The sequence below is a fragment of the Bombus pyrosoma genome, linkage group LG4 (genome assembly GCF_014825855.1).
Source record: "Bombus pyrosoma isolate SC7728 linkage group LG4, ASM1482585v1, whole genome shotgun sequence".
NCBI classification, from domain to species: domain Eukaryota; kingdom Metazoa; phylum Arthropoda; class Insecta; order Hymenoptera; family Apidae; genus Bombus; species Bombus pyrosoma.
In genome coordinates, this window is record NC_057773.1 from 13,729,511 (window position 1) to 13,755,896 (window position 26,386).

The following is a 26,386-nucleotide window of genomic DNA, read 5'->3' on the forward strand; positions in this document are numbered from 1 at the left end:
TATGTACGTATGTGACGTGTGAGACAGGTGAGAGAAGATGTATGAATGCTTCTAAGAGCGACGATTTATTTTTAAATAAAGGATGCAAGGAACTACCGAAAAAAGGCCTTCATGAATGTTGAATGTATTTTGTATTTCTTCATTGTTTTCTTCATTTTATTTTACAATATTTTGTTATTTGCGCGTATGATTTTGTGTCTATTAATTACCTTACGTATAGACAAAGTTATTGCTCTATTATAATTGAAGTTCTATCAAGTATGTTATCCAAGCAACTATCAATTGCGATGAACATTGGGGTTTCAATAAATGATGATATTATTTGGTTCATATAGATTTATATTTTCATCGATGAAGAAAGAAACAGATTATGAAGAGAAATGAAAGACATTGTTAAAATTTTGTCGTAACATAAAATTCGCATGACCGATAAAATACATGAAATTTATCGTCAGCAAATAGATGAAAGCAAAATTTCGTAATTGTTTAAAATTTCGCATACAAAAAATGTCTACAACATTTGCACATATGCATCATATATTACGTAGAGAATGCATTCTCTTGATAGTTTTCTCCTAAAACCTTAAATATTACGGTTCGTATATAAAATTTTCTATTTAATTAATATATTTGTTCTTTCGTGAACACTTGCAATTAAGATTAACGAGTATTAGAGCTCGTAAATGTTTCTGAAAATCAGTATGCAATATAAAGTGTTCATAACTGTCAACACCTTAAGAAAGCGTAGTCACAAAGACACGTTATAATCGAAAATTTACAAAACATGACATTTTATGTAAATAGTATTATCATACAAGTAGGACAATATGAATAACATTTAAAAGTACAATTTTGCAATATAAACTTAATTACTACAAACAAACGTGAACAACGAAGCAAGATATTCGTAATTATTTAAACAAGTAAATCGAAAGCAATTACATTCTAGTACGGATTTAATATGAAATAAGTAAGCGTCATTCGTATTCCTATCTCATTTTGATAACAATCCTATATTTTAAAGATCATAACTATTCGACTTAAGCATCGTAAAACAAGTTACGTATTCTTATAAAACATGGCATAAAATAAAGGTAAATGCATTAATATCTTGCATATGCACAGCGCGCAAGTATTTCTTTAGTACATCATTTTTCATATTATGCTGTATACGTAAAGCATTTGAACTGGCTCGATAATACATCGTTGTAGCCTTAAGAACCAATGTTGTAACAAATTCACTTTGATGGTCCACTATCTGTAACGAGATAACGAGTTTAATATTCAAGTGCACGATATGTAATGAGCAACATCTATGTGTATAGATATACTACGATAGAAGGATAAATTTTCTCAAATATTTTTCATTACAGATCGTCCATAAGAAGCGTAGCTGAATGTCATTAAAAACGATAGTGTCTCTTTACGTAGGAAAAAATGTGTCTTCAAATGATACGTGAAGTATATAAAAAAAAAAAAAAGGAACGAGTTGTATCGAGCTATTGTCTGAAAGAATTATATGCATCAAAGTAAAAATTTCATAGCGTTCGGATATTGAAATTACTCGTTACAAATATCCGCTCTGACAATGCATATTTCCGAAGACTGTTCTTGAAAATTCTTAAAAAACGAGCGTTCTAATTTTCCAGAATGTTTTAAGGATCTTTAACAAATCTAAGACAGTCGTAACAATACCCGTACGAAGTGGTTCTTCGGTAATAATTAGTCGTTCGAATAATCATACGAAATTGGCCACTATAACGTGACAATGAAGTTTAACGGAACTAGGCGAATGAATAAAAATCACTCATATACTTTTTATTATTGAACCAATTATCCAATATTTCGACAAGTAACAGTCGCGATAAAAATTTAGCATAACTCTGTGTGGCTAATCTTAGTTGTATACTTATATAGACACAAAGTAAAGGGCTAAAGGTACACACTATGATAACTACAGTAGAACCATAACGTCGGAAACTACGTTGTCGAACATGATCTTTTCATATGATACATACCTACGAAAATATTCCTATGTATTAGTGCTTGGTGTTGTCCTCATTTTATCACTTTTATCGGTGTCCGCCGTTTCTGACCTTTGCTCCAGAGAATTGTCCGACGTGACGCCGTCCGAATGATCATCTTCGTTGCTTGGCCTCTCACGACTTTCAGCATCTTGTGGTTCCAACAGAGGCATATCTAGAGAATCCGAAGAAATACGCCTAACGCTGCTTGCATGTTCGGCCACATCCGACTGCATTTCCTTTGCATCTCGTACGTTATTCAACGAGTCGGAACTTAACGAAGGAAAGTCTAGCGTGGTTTTCATTTCTAACGAATCGGAGCTTCGACATAACGGGTGATGCTTTTTATCCATATTATCTTCCAGCTCGAGAGAATCCGTACTAGTTTCCATAACGTTGCTCTCCCTTTGCAGAGGTAGCACAGTTTCCGGTTCCTCTGGCTTCGAGATAGATTGCACACCAGCTTGAGTTCCGATTTTCTCAACGTCCGTAATTTCGATCTGCGAAATGTCCTCCGTCGTATCATCCTGCCGATCAAATTTTTCCACGTTCGACTGAGCTATTCGTATGATCTCGTCGATCTCTTTTATTCTCTTCTCGTAATCATCCGACCCCGACGTGCTTGCGTTGAACGAGCCAGCCGTACTTGTATCGATCCTCGTTCGCGGTAGACTTTCCAATTTGTACTTGTTCTCGGGACTTTCGTGCTCCAGCAAGTCCTCTTCCTCTCTGGCGCGCAATTCGATCAAGTGCGCTTCCCTGCACGCTTTTTCCAATCCTTCGAAATCCTTCAACGAGGACAGTGAGATATCGTCACCGTGACCGGATCGGCTGGTCATGTACCTTCTTGGAAGACTACCGTTGTTAACGGAATCATGCGAACCGCATTGTAATCTTTTAGAATTTTCAGCAGCGACGGCGCTCTCCAAGTGTTCGAATTCTTGCAACGAGCTCAATGATACGTTATCGTGATCGGATGGTCTGGTGAAATACCTTTTACCCGTCAAGACATCGTAATCGGGTGTACTTCCAAAGCTACCGCGCATACTACCCACGCTTCCTATCGATTCCTTATGGCTACCTAAACTTCCAAATCTACTACTGCCAGCCTCAAAGTCGGTAATTTCCTCCTCTTTGATATCTTCTAGAGGGCCTCGATCGTATTCGATATCGTAGACTCGAGGATCAGCATGAAATTGCATTTCTATCCATTTCTTCCCTCCTTCGTATTGCTCTTCGTCCGAATACGACTGCGAATACTGATCGTCGTTTGAAACTTGGGGTGGACTTTCTTCCGACTCGAAATCGAACAATTCGTTATTTTTCGATGTTTGACTGGTCGACACTTGCGAATCCTGCTTGTTTTCGGTTATAAGGTTTTCAAGATCCCGATCGTACTGTTTGCTACTCGCTTGCGGTATGGAACTAATACGTATACTTTTACCTTCGGAATCGTATTCTTCAGCCTCTTTGCCGACTTCTTCTATAACTACAAAGTCATCGATGATATCAGGCTTGTCAACCATCTCGAAAGAATCGCTATCCGGTGAATGACGGTCTGATTTCTCCTTTCCTACGACCGTATCGATGGACACGCCCGATGTTGAAGACGTCGACATACTTGTCTGCTGTATTATCGATGGCGTGGACGTCTGCATGGACATTTCAGGACTTTCGCTGGATACACCTGCCGCAACGTACTTTTGTTCTAAGAGCTCGGACTCTGTCGTCGTCGGCACGTCCAACGTTACTTCCTCCGTGTCTTTTTCGGCTGTTGCCGCGTCAAAAGTTTCGCTCTCCGCCTTTTCGAAGGATGACTCGGTCTCGGACGTAGTTTGAGTCGAAATCACTTGGGTGCATACACTCTGTACACCGTCCTCGGAAACCCGTGATGTCATTATATCTACAGACTGAAGAGTACCGGGTATCGTGGTCAGGGTAGACGTAGCAAAATCAATTCCCTTGGCGTCTTTCGTCGTCAGTTCCTCCGTGGATTCAACCTCGAGAGCAGCGTTGTCGAGGACCTGTGGGAAAATCATTTCGGAAGATCGCTTCATACGGCAAGGTATACTGCTATAGATGTTGTCTATTGGTTCGTCGATCGGTATATCACTGCCTGAAGAATCCGACTGTTCGGTGTGCTCTTCTTCCAGAGCGCCATCGAGACGTTCTTCCGCTTCTTCTTTCTCTGCATCAGTTTCAGAAGGCACCAACGTTTCCGACAATTCACTGGTACTGTCGATGCTACCAAGGTGACCCGAACTCAAAGACGTCAGAGATTTCATAGACTCGCGCGAGCTCATCGTGGTGGCTGCGGTATGGTACTCCTGCGAGGTTGGTTTCGAAGAGGAAGAATGCTCGATAGACATCATCGCAGTTTCGTATTCCGAAGCCGTCGCAGAAGGTACGCCACAGGATTGCAAAGCCTCTACGTCGGAAGAACTAGGTCGGCTGCCACTACCGATCTCGTAATCGCAAGATTGGTAATTGCTACTCTCGCCGGAACTAGAACCAAGATCCGCGTCGCTGTCGGATGCGACGCGTTTAGAACTTCTACCGGGTTTCTGCCGTCTTCTGAGTACCGGGCGTGGCAAAGCCAAAGAAGAACTTTCGTCTTTATTGTCTATGTCTGAGCCTGACCTGCTAGCAGGTACAGGGCTAGGATGTTCTTCTTCGTCGTCTTTCATATCTTCGTGGACGGTTATTGCAGCAGTCTCTACATCAGACTTTTCGGTTTTAATCACAGGTGTGTCTCCTTGTAGATGTATCGGTTCTTCGATACTACTGGAAGTAGATTCTTCTAATTCCATCTTACTTTCTGTACTATCTTTCGTTTCGTACGGCATCGACTTATCAATAGGAGATTCGCTCTTTACAGCTTCGGTATCCGATTCGTGCGGCTGTTGTTCAGGGAACGACGGTGTGTATAAAAATGGTAAATCGTTCGGAATGGATTCGGGTTGTAATTTAAATCGGAACTCTGAAGGGGAATCTTTAATTTGAATCACAGTTTCGCTATTTTCGCTTAATTCCTCTATCAGGTCTTGTTTCGCTGCTTCTAAAGATTCTTTCACTTCGGCTATTTCTTTTTTAACTACCTGATCTAGAACGGTTATAGCGTATCGTGCACTTAAATCAACGCTAGGGAGATCGTCTTTTTTTATTTTAAAGGCACAAGTGTCGGAAGGAACTGTCGTGGATCTTCCAGGCTTATCGTGTTTCTCCATAGCTTTCTCCATATGCCTTTTATAGTCGTCGCCTAAGGGTTTCATTTTCGACAAATAAGCTTCCGTCCATTCCTTTAATACGTCATCCACGCGTACTGGTTTCTCAGAGTCTGCTGTTTCTTGCGATACTTCTTCCGCAGGTTTCTCGCTCTCCTTTAACGAACTCGTCGTTGTTTTTTCCAATTTCAGTTCAATTCCTGACTTTGAAAGGATTTCCTCGCGTTTAGAAGTTTCGGTAACCGAAGACGCGTCTTCTTTGGTCGTTTCATCTCGAGTTTCATCCTCCAAAGATTTCTCCGTCGTAGCTGCGGTTAGAACCTCGCTACGTTCTTGCGAAGCGGACTCGTCTACTTGCAAAACGTCTCGCTCTTCCGCCTCCACGATCCGTTCGCTAGATATTTCTCGTTGAATACTCTCAATGTATTCTTTGATAGGCGTCTTCGCGTCGTATTCTCGCTGTAACGTGTCTACCAATTCCTGACAACTAACGTCCAATTTGTTTTCCACCAGTTCGCTTTCAAAATCTTGTTCGCTGACAGGAACCGCCGTTAATTTCGTTTCACCGTCCGAGGAAGCCGTACTTTTATCGCGACCACTGTCCGCGACTGTCTCTTTCGTCGATTCTATCACGCTAATCTCTTCCGAAGATTTAGTAGCGGATTCTTGTTCGTGATCCGTCGATCCATCCAACGAGGATAATCGTTCCTTTTTCTTCATCGATTCGTAAGCTTCTAACTCCTGGTTGAAAATCTGAGACGGTTGTAGCGTTTCTGATATTTCAATTTTCTCGTCACCGATCATCCAATCGACCGGTTTAATTTCAAGCCCGCGAACTTTCGGTTTCGGGGAGACCAGCGGAGGACTTTCGATTTCGAAGCTGTCTGCTCTTCTCGTACTTATCGTCGGGAGATCTTTCTGCATCGGGATAGGCTGAGAAGACTCCTGTACCAAGGAATAATCTATATTGGTATCCTCGGATACGGTACTGGGACTTATCGTTATATCCCGTTCTTGATCCATCTTATCGAACGAATCCATTTCGGCACTCTCGTGCAACGACGGAATTCCCCTGCTTGTCTGCTCGGATATTTTATGTTCGTCCATTTCTAAAGAAGGCACGTCGACGGAATCTTCCCTGGATTGACTGTCCACGCCGGGTTCGAGAATTTCCAGAACTCTGGCACCTGAAATTTCCGATACGATCTTATCCCGAGGCAAACTAACGTCACTCTGGAAATCTCTTTGCAATTCCACTTGACTGCTCGACTTGGTGAATCGTTGTTTCTCAGATTGTGGACTCGAGGTTGGTTTCGACACGCTTTCCAATTCGTTCGTATCGACGTCGATGGTTTCTTCGAAATCTATTTGCTCCGATATGCTGCTAGGGCTCATGGTAATGTCCCTGTCTTGAAGTTTAGCCTGAGACGACGAAAGAGGAAAACTTTCTTCTTTTTCGTGCGGAGATGATTCTTCGTCTTTAGTTATATCTTCGCTGACGCTTATACTGTCTCTCGTGGAACTTTTGTCCAGGGACTCTTCCTGTATCGATGACCTTAGTCTCGGTGATTCCATTAAACTTTGATCGATTTTCATTTGTGCCGCTTGCTTGTCCATCGTTTTCCTCATAATACTTTCGAACTTGCGTGTCAAATCATCGGCCAGTTTTTCGTGATCCGTTTCAACGCTTTCGCTTATAATTTGCTCCAGATATCCTTTGCCAAGCAGTTCTGCTTTCAAATCCGCTGCCGATTTTGCTTCGATTTCCCTTTCGATCGATTGAATCAAAGTCTCCGCTATGGTACGTGCCTCGATCTCTTTAAACTTTAGCCGTTGCTTCTCCTCTAAACTTTCTCTCGGTGTCGTTACTTGTTCTTCCATTGCTTCGCTCGCTTCTTCTTCTTTCGATAAGTCTTTCTCCTCCGTTTTCCTCTCGCTTGGAACGAATTGAATAACGTCAAAACTTTCTTTACTTTCTTTACGCGATTCTCCTTGCGCGAGCGTTTCGATGTGATCCGAATCTGCAACTGGCTTAGATATCCTTTCCGTCGCCGGTTTCCCTTCTACCGTTTTCACCTCATCCTTCTCGTCCCTTTTTTCACCGATATCTTTCCTTATCCGAATGGCTACGTCAGCATCGCTTTCTCTTAACAGGCTACTACCCGCCTCACGAGTCGTAACTCCCTCCTTGTCGGATAACTTTTTGAACATCTCTTCCTTCTTCATTTCAGTTCTCGATTCGGAGGCAGCTGCGTCTATTATTTCTTGCGTATCTGTCAAATTCATCGACAACTTTTGAATCGCGGTTTTATCCAATTCCTCGTGTTTACTCTTTTTCTCCTCCAACGTCTCGGTTGGCGATTCTTTTTTTAATTTCGACTCCGACGATTTCTTCCTCTCCACGCGTTCCTTCTCCTCCAGCGTGATCACTTTGTCCTTGCCATTGGAAATCTCCGAAGACACCACCTCTTTCTTTTCCGTCATAGTGGAAGTTTTATGATCAATCTTCGAAGTGACGGTCGCAAATTCGCTCTTTCCGCTTTCCATATCCTCGAACATTTTGAAAGCTTCTTGCGGATCGGTGAAAGATTTGGAAAACGTTTGTGTTTCGCTCTTCGTAGTTAGATGCTCCTCCAATTTTGAAGTCACCTCTTCGCTCGATTTTTTTTCCGTTATCGTATACGATTCGCTCTCTTTTCTAACATGCGTATCCTTCTTTCCAGCTTTATCCGATGTTGGCTTGATATCTATAACGCGTTTGGGAATTCGAGATTCGAACTCTTTCTTTTTAGTCGTCGGCGAGATCTCTTGTTCCTCTGTGCTTAATTCCTTGTCGCTTTCGAGCTTGCTCGGAATCTGTTTTAGTTCCGTTATACCCTTCGGTTTCGTTTCCTTTTGTATTTTGTCCTTATCTATTTTTGCCGTTGAAACAGGAATACGCGACTCGAATTCTTTCCTAACGTGCTTCGTTTCCATCTCGGCTACCGTCCTCTTGTCGACCGTAATTTCTTCTTTCTCCTCTTTCCTCGATTCTTCCCTTTTTTCTTTAATTTCTCTGTCTTCTTCTCTCTTAATCTCTTTATCTTTGACTTCGATTTCCGTTGCTCTTTCCCCCTCCAGAAATCTTTGCATCTCTTTCCTGATATCGGTTGTAAACGTAATTTCTGGTGTAACTTCGCTGACAGATTCCACTTCGTAGACACTTTTCGTTTCGATTTTACTCTCGGGAAGTTGAACCAGCGCAGCAGCTAAAGCCTCGCTTCCTCCTTCTACTTGAACTGACTTTAATACCTGTTCTTGAACCAGAGTACCATCTTTCTGTACCTTGTAGATAATAGTAGTTTCTTCTGTTATAATACGTCTTCCAGTCGATTTTTCTTTGACAACATCTTCCTCTTTTATCTCCGGCGTTTTAACACTTTCCCGTACGATCACATCCGTAACAACTTTTTCGCTTTCTTTTTCCTGTTTTTCTACGTGTTTAACAACCTCGCCTTCCACCTCTTCCCTTTTCGTCTCTCTTTCCGTGATTACCTCGCGCTGTAATTTTCTTTCCACCGGAGCTTCCGTTGTCACGTGCAATTTCTCCTCTTTTTCTCGCGTGTCAGTTATTTTCTTTTCTTCCACTTCTTTCTCCTCGATATCCTTTACTTTCTCCTCGCCACCTATTTCTACGGTAACTTTCTCCATCGCTTCTTGCTTATCTTCTTCCTTCTTTTCTTTCGTACTCTCTTCCTTCGCAGTCACTTCCGCGACCTTTTGTTCTTCCATTGCTTCTTCCTCGTATTCCTCCTTCTCCTTTGTACTCTCTTTCTCCGCAGCTACTTCTGCGATAGCTTCCTCTTGTTCTTCAATCGCTTCTTCTTTGTATTCCTCCTTTTCTTCTGCACCGCCTTCCTTTACAGTTACCTCCGCGATCGTGCCCTCCTGCTCTCCTCGTTTCTGTCGTTTTGCACTCTGCTCGGCACTTTCTTGCAAAATTACTTCGCTAACAATTTCTCGCTTTTCCTTTCGTTCCTCTTCTATACTTTCTTTTATTCTCTCTCCCTCTCTACTTATTTCGACCCTCTCTCTTATATCTTCCTCTAGCCTCGGTTCTTCCACTTTCTCTTTTACTTCTACTCTCCCCTTTATGCTTTCTTGTGGCGTACTTACTTCCATAGATTCCACAACATCCTTACGTTCCTCTTCTACATCCCTCATTTCTTTCGCGCTTAATTCCATAATTGACTGTTTTATATCTTCTTCTTCTACCTTTACATCTTTTACAATATCTTGTACAGGTACTTCGGTGATAACAATTGTTTTCTGTTCCTGCTTCGTAACACGTTCAACTTTTAATTCAACTGATCGATCTTCCACCATTGCGGCACTTTCTTCCGTCTTCTGCGTCGTATCGAGTGATTTTTCTTCGGTCGGCATCGATGGCTCCGCCGCTTTTTCTATATGCTCTTTCCTTTCTATATGCTTATCCTTTATTTCTAGAGGTTGCACAGAAGGCGCGGCATCTATCTTTTCCACATCTTCCTTCGATCTTTCAGCTTTACTTTCTTTTTCAGTCGTTTCGTCGACTTTCCCTCTGGGTAACTCTATTTTAGCACTTACATCCACGTAAGTTGGTTTACTCTCGTCTTTTTCTTTCTCATCTTCAGATGACAATTTCATCGCCTCTTTCGTTTCCTTCCTTTCCACCTCTTTCCGCTCTTCCGTTTCTAAAGTAACAATTTCCCTCCTTTCTTCCACCTTTGTAACTTGCTTCAATTCGGTCACGTACTTCTCATCTTTGTCTAGCTTCTCTTTGTCGCTTATTTTAGTCTTCGTTATCTTCTCTTTCTCGGACTTTAACGAGTCCTGCTGAAGCAACTTGGGCGGAATTTTCGTGGTTTCTTTCTGTATCTGTTCCTCGAAATACTGAGCCTTCTCCGCTACCGAACACTCGGAAATATCAGGTACGTTCAAATCTTCCAACGTTTCGGACTTGTCCATCTGTTGCACGATATCCGCCGTGTCCTCTGTCGTGATATTCTGTACGTACTCACTGTCGCTTTCGTTTATCGTTAACTGCGACGTTCTCGATATTTCAGACTCCGACCGTTGATAACTTTCCCGTTTCCTTGAAATATCCTCCCAGAATTTTCTCTTCTCTGAATAGGTCTGTCTCTCGACACTGGGCGACAAGTCTTGCTCTTGTCCGACTACTTTACTGGGATAACTAGCATCTACAGATTCTAAGGAACAAGCCGCTTTTTGCGCAAGGAATTCGTGGATAGTAACAGCATCTAGAACAACCAAGAATTATGCTCACATTACTTTTTATTAGGTAATTACATATGCACGAAATACATTGCGTATATTTACAGTTTCGCATATAACTCTTAAAGGATTACACGGTCAAACTTTCACAAACATAACGCGTAAACACGATTTTTATACTTTATAGCATTCTTTTTAAAACGTTATTAGACACAACACTATCGTAAACTCTGTTACTGTACATATAACAACTTCTCTTTAAAAAGAAATACAATTTCAAAAATAAGTTTCGTCACCGAGGTATCGTTAATTTCTTTAAACTTGTAACATGCACACAGTACATAAGCATTGATATGCGTATTACTCTAAATCCCTTTATAAACTATAATTGCTTTTTCTCTATTAATATCCGTGGATATTAGTATCCTTCGAGACTTAAAATTAATATCCCATACGGTTGTCTATGATAATGTTGAGGACGGCAGTTTTGTCTGCAATTATAAGTACAGAAGATTGCGTTAATACCAAGCGATAACAATCAAGCAGAAATATTTTCTATCGACAAGTTCTTGTAACGCGCGTGTAAGTGTAATTCGTGTATTTTTATATTACCGCGATGACTTTCTCCGTTGATGTTCGTTTTTCGAACGAAGCTCGCGCGAATCGAGCCAAATTTCTGATTACGTTACGCTAATACGTTAAAGTTTAAATAAAAATAATAAAAACTGTACTCAAAGCATGGTGCAAAAGAGAAAGAAAAGGTTTGCATGGTAAATTAGTTTTATGAGCACGATGAAGATGGGAATAGTTTGTCTAAAATAAAAGGAATCGTCGCTCGTTGATGCTACGATATTTTCTGACCTAAGATAACACGCAGACATTCCTCTTGGTTTCTCATCTGAATTATTACATTTATATTTGTATAAGATTATGAAAATATGTTCTCAACGAGCATCGAATAAATTCCCCAAAATGATATGTAGATATTTCGAGAAGATTTCTATATAAAATAAATTTTGAAAATCTTATAACAGAAGGCATTTGTTATTTTTTTGACTTTGAAATCTAGTCGTTGAGTATGTGTTTACCGTATAAGTAATGATCAAATGCATAATTACAACGACGAAATGGAATCAACGTGTTAATATCTTCGAGAGATAGCGATCGGACGAAATTATTTACATTGCTAGAGTAAAAACAAATTTCCAAAGCGTGGACGTAAAATACGGTGTATCATTAAAACGTTGGATTATTTTCTAAATTATCTTACGAGATGTGTGATTAAAGTACAAAAATATTTAAAATCCGAGACTCGTACAAAAAATTAAAATATCGAAGAAAGGAAACGTTAAAGTATTTTTCTATAGTACAACATTCCCTTGAACCAACGTATTCAACATTGTAATAAAAAACGTATTTTTATAGCTCGAGAGTAAAGATAATGATTAAGAGTAAGCTTACATGATGCAGCTACTTTGTAAATGTAAGACTTTACTCTATATTTAACTCATCGTAGATTATTACAATTAATTAAGCTTCGAATATTTTGGCAATTAATACAACGGTTCTCGTTTCCGTTTGTTACTTTGTTCTACATAAATCAACGAAAGACACAATATACGTAATTAAATGATGTTAAACGATATCAAAATATACATAAACGAAAGTTTAACATATTCCTACATATATTCTCCAATTTGATTTAAATTTTGTATTATCCGTATCATTCATTTAATATGCATTACGAAACGAGCCCATTTGTCGGACAAAATGTAATAATATTTGATTCTACTCTGAACAGAGGTATATAATCGATAAGCCTGGAGAGTCCTATCTCACGGTCAGTGATAAGTAATCCATTGTAATTCATAGAATATTCTGAATTCCTCGGTAAACATTATGTTTAACACGATGTCGAGTCATATGACATTTACTGTATATGTTTCATAATTGTATATCATATATAGCAATATTGTAACGAGCAAAGAGTGGATAACACAAGGGGACAATATGCAGTGCATTCTTGCGATACATTCGATACATAATTGGTGAAACTAGATTTAATATATATGAGATTTTTATCAGAGTTTAAATAGCACGATATTTCTCGCTAGAAAGCGTATTCTCTATATTCGTGTCCTTACCATCGACGCATTTCAAATTAATTTATTCATTCGGATCGACTTCTTCGATGTCTGTATGACAATCGCTAATCGCGTCGTCACCAATATCTTTCACAGTTAACGTGTTCTCCATTTTATTGATATTTCTCATAATAACTTGAGACGCTGCCAGAACGTCCAAATCTTCGAGCAATTCTTTATGACTGCAACAGGCTTCTTGCATATCTTCCTCCTCGGATATGTCCATATCTTCCTCGTCGGTATTCGACATAACCACGATATCTGGCATGCTACTGCCCAACCCGTTTCGCGGCTCTTCGTCTCGATACATTTTATTTCGCACTTCTACGGAAAATGGTCCGTCACCTTCCTTCGTCGTTATCGTTTCTCCGCTATAGTCGTAAAATATATCGGACCTCGGTTTTACATAAATCGCCGAATATACTTCGTCTTCACCTTCGAAATCCTCGAGATCCGTATCACCCTGACACGGAGTTTTGGCAACCTTAAGGTTATTCCGATCCTCCCTTCGTTCGTTTTCTGGTTCGCTCGGATAAATTTCGTCAACGTCCGTAAGGTTTTCGACGAAATTATTCAGCTGAGACGAGCCTTTATCATCGGGTGATAAAAGCTCGGAGCCTTCGGCCTCCACATCGTCCGATGTTATAGAAATAATTGGTCCTTGTTGTTCATCCGCCGTATAACTCAGTGATCTGATTTGAGAATTAATGGACGTTAACTCTCCTTCAGAATCGGTGTCGGAGAAATGTAACGACGTATTGTTAATCGTAGCATTCAATTTTCTACGCGTCGATCTCAATTTACGCTTTACTTTCGCGCCTGTGACACTTTCTTTCGATTTCGAGGGACTCGAGTTTCCATCGACCATCTGCGAACATTCTACGGTCTTTTCTCCATATTTCCTCATCTCTGATCGATCGTTAACTCGATTAGGATCTAAAGGGTCTGCACCGGCTACAATCTTATCGATGGATAATCCCTTCTCGTTCGCAGATTCTAACGTGCAATTTCCCTCCTGTTTATCGCTTGATTCTTCCATGGCGAGAAGCGACTCTCGGCGATGAGTTTCTTTCTTCGTCTTTTTTAGATTTAGCGCGTAGATCTTAAGTGCAAATTACTAAAGAACTTAAAAAAACCTGAAACTGAAAATTGCGAAAGAAAGAGGAAATTAATGCTTAAAACGAACAAAAATACGAGAACAATGTAAAACTGGCGTGTGTTACGGATAAATAAAGTAAAATCAAAAAGTGTAACAGATATTTAAACACACTGGATTTAAGTAAAATAAACTCACATGTGTGAAATTGTGGTAGGGTGATACTCAAAAGAAGATAACTTTTAAAGATACTGCTTCCAGTAGTGGTTCGAATCAAACTAAACAAGCTTCGTCATAGCTACGTCGAACGTTTGTTGATACTGTTACGCATAATTAAATTAAAGAAGCCTCACTCAACGGTCGAGCCATAAGCGGATTAACTTTTCCTCTTAAATAAAAATAGAATTACAGTGGAATTTTGCTACCGTATGGAGTGTAATTGTTTTGAAAATAACTTGTCTTTCTCAATGTAATGGCAAATTCACCTAAATTGGCATAAAAATCGATCGTCGTTTACTTTATTGCAGTCGTACGAGTTTGTGATCGTTAAAACAATTTGCATGTTAAAAATACATAATTCCTCGTCATATTTCAATATACATATATATACATATACATAAATATATATATATATATATATTTATATATACAGGGTGGTTGGTAATTGGTGGTACAAGCGGAAAGGGGGTGATTGTACGCGAAAAAAGAAGTCGAAAATATAGAATAAAAATTTTTCGTTCGAGGCTTCGTTTTCGAGAAAATCGACTTTGAATTTTCGCTCGATACGGATGAGAGAAAAGATTATTGTAGCCTTTCATACTTTAAAACAATCGAATACGTTAGAAAGTGTTCATAGAAATTTAATTAGAAGAGCAGAACTATGTGTTCGACAGAATGGGCAACATTTTCAACAATTTTTGTAATAATAAACTTTATGATTACCTCATATTATTTCATTATGTATTCCTAATCTTCCGTTACGGCAAAAACAAACTTAAACTGCGATAATATCCATCGAGACAACCATCTACAGTGAGATCCGTTATAACGAGACGTGATAAAGTGCACGCGTACCGAGCGAAAATTCAAAGTCGATTTTCTCGAAAACAAAGCCTCGAACGAAAAATTTTTATTCTATATTTTCGACTTCTTTTTTCGCGTACAATCACCCCCTTTCCGCTTGTACCACCAGTTACCAATCACCCTGATATATATATATAGATTTCCTTTCTTTGCACCTTGCATTTGAATATTCGACGACACCACTTGGTGTCTTTGAAACCACGTCTCATTGTGATTTATAATTTTTATATAACGTTATAACAAATTAGAGGATATTATATTTCAAATTTTTCTTCATTGCTCTGACATTTACCATTTGTCTAATATAAGGTGAATAGGTAGAAATGAATATCATACCTGTTCGTTCTTTTTGTAAGGTGTCGGTAATAAATTTCTGTTCGGAAGGCGAAGTATCTTTAGGTTCGTCGCCTTTTTCTTTTTGTTCCATCTTGTATTTCGATTCGTAAGAATCCAATTTTTGATCGATAATATTTGAATCTTCGTAATCTATAACGAAAGAATGAACGACGTGATTAAATACACATATCGTACGTAGCACATGTACGAGTATCATCGAGGTCCAGCGCAAAAGGAAGCTACACGTTACAGCAATAACGTCGTCTCTATGGAAAGTTGCGTTTTGATGAAAATTCCATGATCAAGACTACTATATTTTTACTTAAACTTATTATTTAAATATTTTATTCTTTATTCCATTTCCTACATGCTTAAATCTGAAAATTCGATTAAAGAGAAGCTAACTACATGGAAGTTACTTTACATTTAGAAACATTCATAATAGAAGCAGGAATTTTCTTACGTAGTTATCAATTGAGGGATAATAACTGAACACCAAGAGATTTCAGAATTAATAAAAATCTCAACCTTTTGTGGGATAAATCCCTTTTGCACTGGACCTCTCGTCCGACATTGAAACATTCAGCAAATTTTACCTTTCAATTTCTTCTGTACTTCCACTTTAGTTGTTATTTCTGGAAGAACGATGTTTAATACACAGATTGGTTGTTGAGGTGGCTCTCCTTTCGCAACTTTTGGTTCTCGCATAAACAGCATTCTGGCGACAGGATCTAACAACGGATCTTTCACCTTCACGTGAAAAGATAAGCGATTCTGACGAAACGCTTTGAAAGTAAATTTCAATTGTACACCCGATTTCGTCACAGGTACTAGATTCCCGCTGAATTCGATGTAAAGATCTTTCCCATCGAGCGCCTACAAAAGAAATATACTCGTTAATATGTTTCTATAAAAATTACGTATATTCTTATGCTATCTTACAGCAAGCTCCTTTATACGTGTACATCAAATTTGTTATTTTATCTTTAATAAGCTATCTATCAGGTAATAAGGAGATATCATGTTCGCAAAGAACAAACGACACGCAAATGCGTCACATTGATTTACTGGATTTGAAATAAAAAATCTGATTCTGTATCGTCAGCCTGTTCTCTCTCGTGAAATTATCACTTTTTCGGTTGCGTCACATATTCAATAACGTCATATTGGTAAGTTCAGGTTGCTGCTCGTTTACTGTCTTTTTTTCGTTTCTTCTTCTCCTTCTTGCTTGATGTTGACGATCACCACTTTTAAGAAAACTCTACGTCTGGTCTTTTTAGCTTTCTAAAGCACCGAAGCCATCGACAGCGTATAGACAAAAGACCGCGACGAAGGCAGACCATAAACAGTCGACAGGCGACGTTGGCTTGGGGGGTTTTTCAGTTATAGAGTAACGCTGCTAGCGTGCGGATCTGGACCAGGTCAAATTATTATTTCATTTTTGTACTTTTCACTTCCGTATTTCAAATATATTTTTCTACCTTATAATTTATCCACGCGTCTCTCTCATTATACACCTAATAACCTCAACAGTTGATGATCTTGATAATTAGTAATTAGTAATCGAACAATATGGTATTTGAAATCATTCTCTTTGGTCGAATTTATATTTTATTTGTCACTAGTCGTCGGTAGGAGGCTCAAACGCCTCTCGTTATTACTGGAATTAATTCGTACAAAGAAATTGTCAACTAACATACATGCATATGTATGTGCAACTTTAGCCGGGCAAAAATATGATTATTTATCCAGCAACATTGCAAAAACAAATTAGTTTCATCCATGTGAATGTTGGTATTTTTCAGAAAAAATAACATTTAAAAGATAGGAGTAATTAAATATTATAAACATAAATCTTAAATCTAAATCGCAAACGATATGTCTCTCCTTTTCTTCGAGATTGTTGAACCGTATCAAAATTATTTCAACATTGTCACTGGTATAAGAATCGTGTTGCTGGTCACGAACAAATAATTGTTCGCTTTTAGAATATAAATCTCTACAAAATATCCTCTACCGACTATTCTTCAACTATTCGCTATTGCTAAAATAAAACTTATTCTATCTCAAAGAGGACGTCTTATGGCAAGACAGAGAGAAGCCCCGAAAGAATTAATTTTCATTGCTACGAAATTTCGCTTATTTCATCTTGGATACGTCATCCTACCGCGTTATCGGATCGAACAGTGGTCCGTTTCTTAGTCTGAATCGGAAGATTGAACCTGCACATGTGCTTATTAATAAACGTTCATAATTGAAAAATGGTACGATACCAGTCACATTTATTTCGAGATGCTTTCCATGATCTTCGGATTGGAAGAATTTTGTTTAACCGTAATGCACAATTTGTATGCTTTTTTAAGAATATAGCTACATACAAGTTATGTCAACAAGTTATGTTGTTAATAACAACACACCCAAACCGGCTGGCTGCGGAAACGATCAACACAAGCATAGAAAGAAGACTAAAAAGGAAACACCCAGCTGATCTCACAAAGGACATAACCTAACAAACACGAAGATGGTACCCCGCTGGGGAGAACCATCCACATGCTATGTATATTTAAGATATAACATTTTACCTAATGTCCCACTGGACAAATTGTAAAATTGCAATTAAATAAAAAAAAAAATATTTCACCAACAAGTAGGAAATATGCAAATTGCGTTAGTCAAATATTCCTTTAATTATTTCATCATCGAACGAGCAACTCGTTGGATATTGATCCAACTTTCAGTTGTTTATCGTATAATTTTTTAAAAAATGCTTCGCGTTACTTGTAAAATGTTCAAATATATGTAATACATTTTTTACAAGTACATTTTTCACATGTAGAATATCGCCTATTTTTAGTCTTACAAAGGAATATCCCCTGATGTAAACCGCCAGTTTCAATGAAACTTATGTATGACGTAGTTTTTGACAAAATATTTCACACGTAAAAGAATACGTGCTGGCGTTCATGTTGAAGAATTCGAAACAACCCCCAAGGTTGGGGCTTGGTAATACGTTTCATAAAATATCTGCAAAACTATCGGATTTCGAAAAGCGATTCACACGTAAAAATTGTACATCGTACATCGCACATAACGACAAATCGTGAGGAATACGTGACAAATTATGGCGATTCATATCGAAATGTTCTGAGATTAAAGTATAAAACCATATATTACGCATTACGTTACCACATTAATTCTGCAAAGGTTCCTCGGTGTTACAAAATTAAACAGAAAATATTCGAAATCCATGGCAGAATTATGGAACATGAAATAAATGGAATTTGTTGTATGTAAAAATAAAGAGCGCATATTAAGACACACGCCATTACCAAAAATGAATAAATCTTTGAGATCTTTGAAAGAGACAGTACTCGCTAATTAGCTTCGTTCAAAATGGAATAAAATAAAACTAAATACGATCGACCCTCCTATAACGCGATTAATTTGTTCCGTGTTGCATCGAAACTGTGTTATAAAGATATCGTGTTACAGGAGGGCTGTCCAAGTCCATTAAATCGTGCTATATGGGAACCGTGCTGTAAGGATATCATTTAATAGGACAGTCGAGCGAAATACATCCAAGAAAAGAAAACGAAAAATGTGAATACACGCGTTCTTCGGCTCTTACGAGTGCAGTAAAATAAAACTATGTAATGAACGATATTTACTTCAACGTCGCGGCTTTTTACAATTTCGACAAATTCCTCTTGCCTTTCCAAGGTATGCAGTCCTTCCTTTCCATCGGTCATACACAATATTCTTAATGTTGCTTCGAGCACATCCATTCGTTTCGAATATATTACGAAACTGTATGAGAAAGATATTAACATTTTTAGAAAAACGGCTGATCCAATTAAAACGATGCCGGCATTAATACGTACTTCGTAATATATGGCACAAACAACGACTCTTCGTACAACTCGGTTGCCATTTTCGGAACTGCGCCTATATTCCGGCAATCCATTAGCCAAAATCGGGCAGATACAGTGGTAGTAAAGGATACCGTGTCATTCATAAAAGTTAACGGTGTCGAACCAGTAACATCTTCCCATTGTGATTCACTCGTCCCACCTAAATGTAAAATGAAATAGAAGGACATCGCGTTAAAAAGCGTCACTGGGTTCACCTATATGTAAAATATCATTCGTCCAGGTTTCCAACTTTAGGGGCCGATGCCATATATTAAATTTTGTCGTATCATCAATTATCATCGATCACATCACGGAAGATGAAATTTGCTGCAATATACGAAAGTACGTACGTGTAGAGAATACTGACAGGATTTATTATAGAAAATTTGTTAAACCTCGTTGTCAAGGAGATAGGGTAACTCGACGATGGTTCGCGAAAAACAAAGTAGTGATTTCTCATTTGAGGATGGATCTGGAGAAAAGAGTTGGAAATATCGGAAATATCGACAATAATGTTCTAAGTCGTATTACTGAAAATAACGTGAGACAAATGAGTAGCAATTCGAATTCGTGCAATAAATAGTTCTACCTTAAAGAGATAGATACTTGATAAGTTTTAATTACGATTGCTTTACCTGCAATACTGCACAACAGGCGTAGCGTTGGTGTTTCACCACCGTATTGATTAATCATTCCTTTATTTGCAGCTTGAGGTACAGGTATTGTAAGAGTAATTGGTTTGTGAAACTTTCGTCTTCTCGGTTCGATTGTTATCACGGGTGAAACGGCTACGCAATTTCCTAGTAGTTTTGCTGTAAGCTCTGCCGGAATCACATGGGCCTATAAAAAGCAACATGCACATTTTTCCCGATTATCATTTGCGCGATATGGTTCATAGAGATGTTCCGAGATACGATGTATTACGGTCCAACTTACTTGTAATCCGACTTTGATCTTCTTCGTCAACGCTCCTGGTGGGAAAACGGCTTGGACGTCGTTAGCCACGCTTGAAGTCAAAATTCCACCTTCGGCACCGATTACGTGAACTTCCTGTTTAATTCTCGTGATAATGGCAAAGTATTGGGGAAACTCTGTCGTTATTATTCGAGTGATTCTACCAGAATGAGCAGCGCTCATTTGAGGATCTGCGAAATATTAAACTCGTAAAATCTTGTTACGTTTTCGTCCCGATGCGAAATACGTAAGCTATATTTCAGAAATACCATATGGAGTATTCAACAAAGTAGTATCATTGTCAACAGAATTATCATGCTCTTTCCAGGTTTCTCCATTTTCACTTCTGAGAATAATGATTTCCCTCTCTTTGCCTCGAATAGATGCGAAATGGGGTATATCGATTAGAACAGGCCTGAAACGAGATATATCCAGTTCTTGATAACAAAAAGGATATATCGTCGTGTAAAACGATTCACAGAATGATATTTACCCTAGAAACGTTGCACCGACTGGCCCCATCTCCATAATACGAGTTGCTAAAGCCTCTCCTTCCATTAAAGGAGGAGGATTCGCAATTTTATTAGGTTTTATCAATCTACACGTAACACGAATTGGCATTGTTGCTCTGCGTGGTGGTACGATAATACGTACACCGCTGTGTCTACATCCTTTCATAGCACCTCCACGTGCATCCACCAAGAAACTTACTAAAAATCTAAAAATTGAAACTTTCATTGTAAATATTATATAGTAGCAGCTTACCGTAAAAAGATAATTACTTGTATAAAAGTGCGCATATTTTTCGATTCGCTTGAAACTGCGAAATCTGCGATCAGATAGCATATAAGGAAGCTCAAATTGAGAGTTTAATTAAAAACTAATATGCTGATCGACGCTAATTGATAAAATCTCTTGCTAAAATGATATAAGGCCACGTTGAATAAATCGACTACACCTTATGACGAACAAGTCCAGTAGAAAAGGAAAAGATTGTGAAACAAAAATAGCGATTAATCCAAGAATTATCAACTTGAACAATGTATTGGAAAATATATGTGTATCTTGTTTTTAGTTTCATAAAGAAAGATCACAGTAACGAATTAGAATTATAATTTGATCTTTCCCGATAAATGTACAGAATATCACATTAATAAGAAAAATACTTTTGTGTATATTAATAAATATACGAGTAAATCAAATAATCTTACTGTTAAATGTTTTTCTTTTCGTAACTTTTCAAACATTTTACATATTATGTTTGCGAATACTGTATCGTGAAACGAATACTCACACAAGGTGCGTTTTTCGTTTATCAAAATTTACATTTGAAATATGTATTTGTAGGAAGCGTGTATTTATCGAATCAGTAAACAGACGAGCGAAATGAAAAGTGAAGTTAGCACGCATTGCTGTGACTTTTCTTTAGAATAAAAGGTTATATGTATAATAACGTAACGCGACGTTACGTTGTACAATGTACTTGTGAATACAAAGATACATATGAACTTTAGCGATAAATGTTACTTACGATCTGAAATGAAGTCGGCTAAAATGAAAATATTTGGTTTTCATTAATAGTAGTTCTCGTAAAAAATGTTACGCTACAAATGCTTGATACGTCATTGAATGATGTTATATTTCCAAGTAATTTACTTTAGCGACTATTGTATAAAATCGTGTTTACATACCCCAAATTAAATCCATCAGTATCAAAGTTTTCTGCTAGACAATAATTATTGCTTTGAGTGAAATCCTGTTTTTCTTCTTTTGTGACTAGTCGAAAACAACGCACCAGATTACGTAAAACGATCGTGACGTTTAAAAACAAGCAATAAGTGTTTTACCTTGTCTGTGTATTGGATCATCTCGTGTAACATCAATAGGCAGGGAATCGTCTCTTAAACTTTTCATCAAATCCGCTGTAAGATATCGATACGGTTGCTCACTGATCAACGCATCCGAACCTGTAAACAAATATCTCGATTGAGTTTTGTTTTATAAAGATATTTCATTTCTTTCGCATTTTATTACTCTTGCATTTATATTTATGTTCGACTTATGCTTACATATCCTAATAATACCTATGGTTTAACTTTGTTTAAGTCTGAATGTTTATTCCCTTGTCCATAAAACGTAAAATGCGATAATATAACTTGACTTACAACGCATGCACAGGAAACAGACATAATAATACTTGTTAAGTTATATATCAAATTACGTATACGCGTGACAATGTTCTATTATGTATAAACATCGTACCTCCTTCGTCTTCGGAATCAGACATAAAGCTGGTTTCTTGCAGACTTTCAGGAGCGATCACTTTGTACTTCTCGTCCCAATTTTTGTTATCGGGTGCCAATGTATCGTAAGACAATCCTTTCAATACCTCCATCACAGATATGTATCCTAATTTTTGAGCTATATTTAACGCGGTTAGTCCATCCTAGAACAATTTTAGTATGTACCATACATGTTTCTACATTATTATAAATGAATAATGTTCCACAATTAGAAAGCATGTACGTATGTGTACAGTTGGAGGAAAATGTATTGAAATGTTATTACTCACATTGGTTCGTGCTTTATGCGAAGCATTTCCTTCCAATAAAGCGCTAACAATATGTGCATGACCTTGTTGAGCAGCCTGATGCAGTGGAGTGTAATTTTGATTCGATTTAACGTCGATAGTTGCACTATGTTTTAAGAGAAATCGAATCATAGAAAGGTTTCCAAAATGTGCCGCTACGTGTATCGGCCGATAGCCAGTTTCCGTTTCACTCTCTACATTCGCACCATTTTTCACCAGAATAGAAGCCACCTTAATGAAATCTTCTTGAGCGCATAGATGCAACGCAGTGAGACCATTCTAAACGAAACAATCGTTATCCTTTAACGATGAGATATCACTAAACACGTTTGACAATTATGCGATGAGACAACGTCGTTGGAAAATAAAAACGACTGAAAAGACGTATAACGTAATTTAACTGCAATTTTAATAACATAACTCCAAGTTGACTTCTTTAACTTACAGAGCACTGATAGTGTTACCGTTGTTTGTAATGTAATAGAAAAGAATTCGAAACGACATTTGATCATATACAATGTATATGAAAGAATATACGTAAAAGTATGAAATTTTCTAACTGGTCGCATTTTTATGTTATAAAAAGAAAAATCTAATTGCTCAAAATAATTACAGATAATCGACTATCAACTCTAGAAATATAATAATATACAAATGTAAATTGATTCGTTCCTCTCTTTTATTTCATTACCAGACGATGCTCCTACCTTTGACTTGTGATTCGGATCAGCTCCATGTTCAATCAACAAATTCGTCATATCATAGTGACCCTTTTGTGCACTTAAATGTAGAGGCGTGAATCCTGCTTTTGATTCGGCGTTCGCATTCGCCCCATTTTCTAACAGAGTCGAAGCAATGTCCATCTGAAGAATTTTGAATCCATTAATTATATATTACTTGAGATCTTTTTCTAGAATTGCTTAAATCATACAAATAACTTCTTAATAGAATTGTAATCGAATTTTATAAATATCGAAATCAATAATAAATCGACGACAGACTGCAACGTGAAAGAAGTGGTAAAAAAAAAAAAGAAAAAGATTGTATTAGAATTCGTTTTCATCGGCAAAAGTTGCGTATCTGGGTGAAGTGGTCACCAAAACGATTCGTAACAGCCACGTACTGCATCGTAAATATTACCTGATTTTTACGAGCAGCGATATGTAGAGGAGTATGTCCATTTTGCGAAGCTAAATGGGGGGATGCGCCTTTTTCCAATAAAAGATTTGCTACATTTGGATGGTCATAATGACATGCCAAATGTAGAGGAGAAATATCATTCTGAAACATATTTTAACGCCTTAGTAAAGATTCTACAAATTACGTATAACTAAATAATTGAACGTTTATTTATATGAGATAATGACACGTAAATTGTTATATAACACTACGATAGACAGAAATGTGAACATAAAAGGGTAATTAAATCTTCATTTGTAAGAGTATCGGTAAAGGATTTTAATAATCTAGGTTGACAAGAAATAAAATCAAATTATTAAGAGGCACGTAATTTTCAGTTTGTACTCCTGTTACATGTAATCGTAACTTTCATTAAATAGAACATATATATAAAAAAAAATGTAGATAACGTACATATTAAATAAAAATATAATAATTGATACGTACCTTTCCTTGCGCGTCTAATTTGCTATCCCTTTGCAAAAGTATCTTAGCAACGCTCATGTTGCCATATTTAGCCGCGATATGTAAAGGTGTAAAGCCGTTTTTAGTTGTAGCCTTAAGAGAAGCATTGTTTTCCACAAGAATAGTTGCAACCTGTATACATATAAATACATTAAATAAAACATCGAACGAAATTATAATTTTAATATTTTAAGCTAGAAGCTACAAATAATAATTTAGATGCTAAATTGTTATATTACATTTAATAAATTAAATATAATATAATAACTTTGATTAGACGTATATAGTGTCAGATATAATATTTATAAATATCTGATCGATGACCTCATATTACTAACACTTTGTTCTTATGCGTTTTTGAGCAGCAAACGTACATCGTATATCGTTCGTTTTATTCTCATTTGACATATCGTGAGATAAACGACGTGGCATTTGGTTATATACATACATATACATATAAGCAAGAAATTAATTTTTAAATATACCTACTTTATACCTTTACGCATAGATAAGAAATTAATTTTTCTCCAAACTGAATATATTCAACACGAACACTTTTGCATCGTGACATTGAATTTCTCAAAGAATGCTGCTTTTAGAAAAATCACGTTTTGCACGTTTAACGTCTTTAAAAAGTATTATGAAAGTTATATTAAAAATTGTTGTCTATACCAACAAACTGAAATATTCACTTAAGGCGTTACCTTTACACGTAATAATTATTTCAAAAAATGGAATATTGCTTATTATCTCCAATCTTCAATGGACTATTTTTCAAAATATCATCATAGTTTCGTAACGTTCTTCCATAAGTAATATATCACTCTTCTTGAATAAATATAATCAAAGTGCAAAATATATATTGGACGTCACAGTTCTAGTATTAAGTATTACGTTACTATTTTCTTTGAGACTATGATTGGCAGGGAGCCAATCAATTCCATTTTCTTTCCATATTTTTTTCTTTGCATAACTAAAGAGACAAGAAATACTTCAAGAAGGATATAAGGGTATTCTCGGACGATCAATAACGTTGTCAATATTTCAAGATTCCCAACATCATTGCGGTTTGTCGGTAAATAATATTGACAATATGTTTCGTCAATATCTATTGACAAACCATATCTTCCTCGTACGTTTTATATTTATTATGTATTGATCGTCCGAGCATCCCTTTATACGTGTACAATAATGTTAAGAACCAAAATATAAAATATTAACAGTATGTATCGAACATCTGAGAGTTCCCTCGAGGGATAACACTTTAAATAGGATTGTTATTAAACAGGATTTTAGTTAGGCCTTAATATGTGACACTTTCTATCAATACGGTAGGCACGCATTTCTTCCAGAGGAATTCTTTGAGTCTCTGCACAGTACATGACCAATCTGCCTTTGAACAAGAATAACATAAACTCAAAGATATCGATTCGCGTATTTTCCTATGTTTCATACGATAAATTGCAGAAAATTACAATTAAAATGTCTTGCAAACTAATGGTACTCTGACATAAAGAAGCTAATCTTTGTTCATTGGGAATGCCGAAATGAATCGATTTACTTAAATACGTACCAATCTTCGTATGATTCACTTAGGAAAATGCTAATCATATCGAACAACTACCCCGAAACTATTCCACTTTCACTTTAAAACACTTTTCCATATAATTAATAGTTTCGAAGATATTTCAGCTTCCAGTCTTAAGTGATTCACCCTGTATATTAGATCGTACCACATAAGTAATGCATGTTTCTTTTAGAAATAACTGTTGACGAGTGAAAGTGATACATTGTACGTATTTCGCCATTTTTTACAATTTTTCTTGCCATTTTTCTATCAGGTTTCCTACTCCTCTTCTATAAAAATTCCAATCGTAATCTGTTCCATTGTTTTAAACTTAGCTCTTAGAAAAATCACATTATTGGATGACCTGATAACGATTTTTTATTACTACATGTACTGATCAAGTCGTTAAAGTTACTTTATAACGGGAAGAGGATTTCTCAATTTCTTACCTTGCAAAAATCAGTTTACAGGTGAATCTAAATGGCAACATAAATACAAATGCAGAATGAAAATAATAAGATGAAATTATGAATTTTTAATACATTAACAATGACGTACGC

The 26,386-nt window shown here is 37.2% G+C and overlaps 2 protein-coding genes across 3 annotated transcripts in view; one reads left to right on the top strand and one right to left on the bottom strand.

Moving 5' to 3' along the window:
* Positions 1-26,386, top strand: part of LOC122566869 — a 102,472-nt gene that overhangs the window by 1,783 nt on the left and 74,303 nt on the right. The gene's annotated exons all lie outside the window — the stretch shown is intronic.
* LOC122566864 (ankyrin-2-like) overlaps positions 113-26,386 on the bottom strand; it is a 34,636-nt gene continuing 8,362 nt past the window's right edge. For both annotated transcript variants that reach the window (XM_043724721.1, XM_043724722.1), the window contains exons 11-28: positions 24,242-24,391; positions 23,756-23,896; positions 23,323-23,478; positions 22,598-22,894; positions 22,288-22,471; positions 21,873-21,992; positions 21,717-21,801; positions 21,557-21,574; positions 20,519-20,743; positions 20,295-20,440; positions 20,008-20,216; positions 19,707-19,911; positions 19,042-19,231; positions 18,829-18,967; positions 15,757-16,036; positions 15,161-15,310; positions 2,019-10,527; positions 113-1,258 (exon numbers count right to left, since the gene is read on the bottom strand). In XM_043724721.1, the coding sequence (XP_043580656.1) occupies positions 2,033-10,527; positions 15,161-15,310; positions 15,757-16,036; positions 18,829-18,967; positions 19,042-19,231; positions 19,707-19,911; positions 20,008-20,216; positions 20,295-20,440; positions 20,519-20,743; positions 21,557-21,574; positions 21,717-21,801; positions 21,873-21,992; positions 22,288-22,471; positions 22,598-22,894; positions 23,323-23,478; positions 23,756-23,896; positions 24,242-24,391 (11,190 nt within the window). In that variant the 3' untranslated portion in view covers positions 113-1,258; positions 2,019-2,032. The remainder of the gene's footprint in view (positions 1,259-2,018; positions 10,528-15,160; positions 15,311-15,756; positions 16,037-18,828; positions 18,968-19,041; positions 19,232-19,706; positions 19,912-20,007; positions 20,217-20,294; positions 20,441-20,518; positions 20,744-21,556; positions 21,575-21,716; positions 21,802-21,872; positions 21,993-22,287; positions 22,472-22,597; positions 22,895-23,322; positions 23,479-23,755; positions 23,897-24,241; positions 24,392-26,386) is intronic.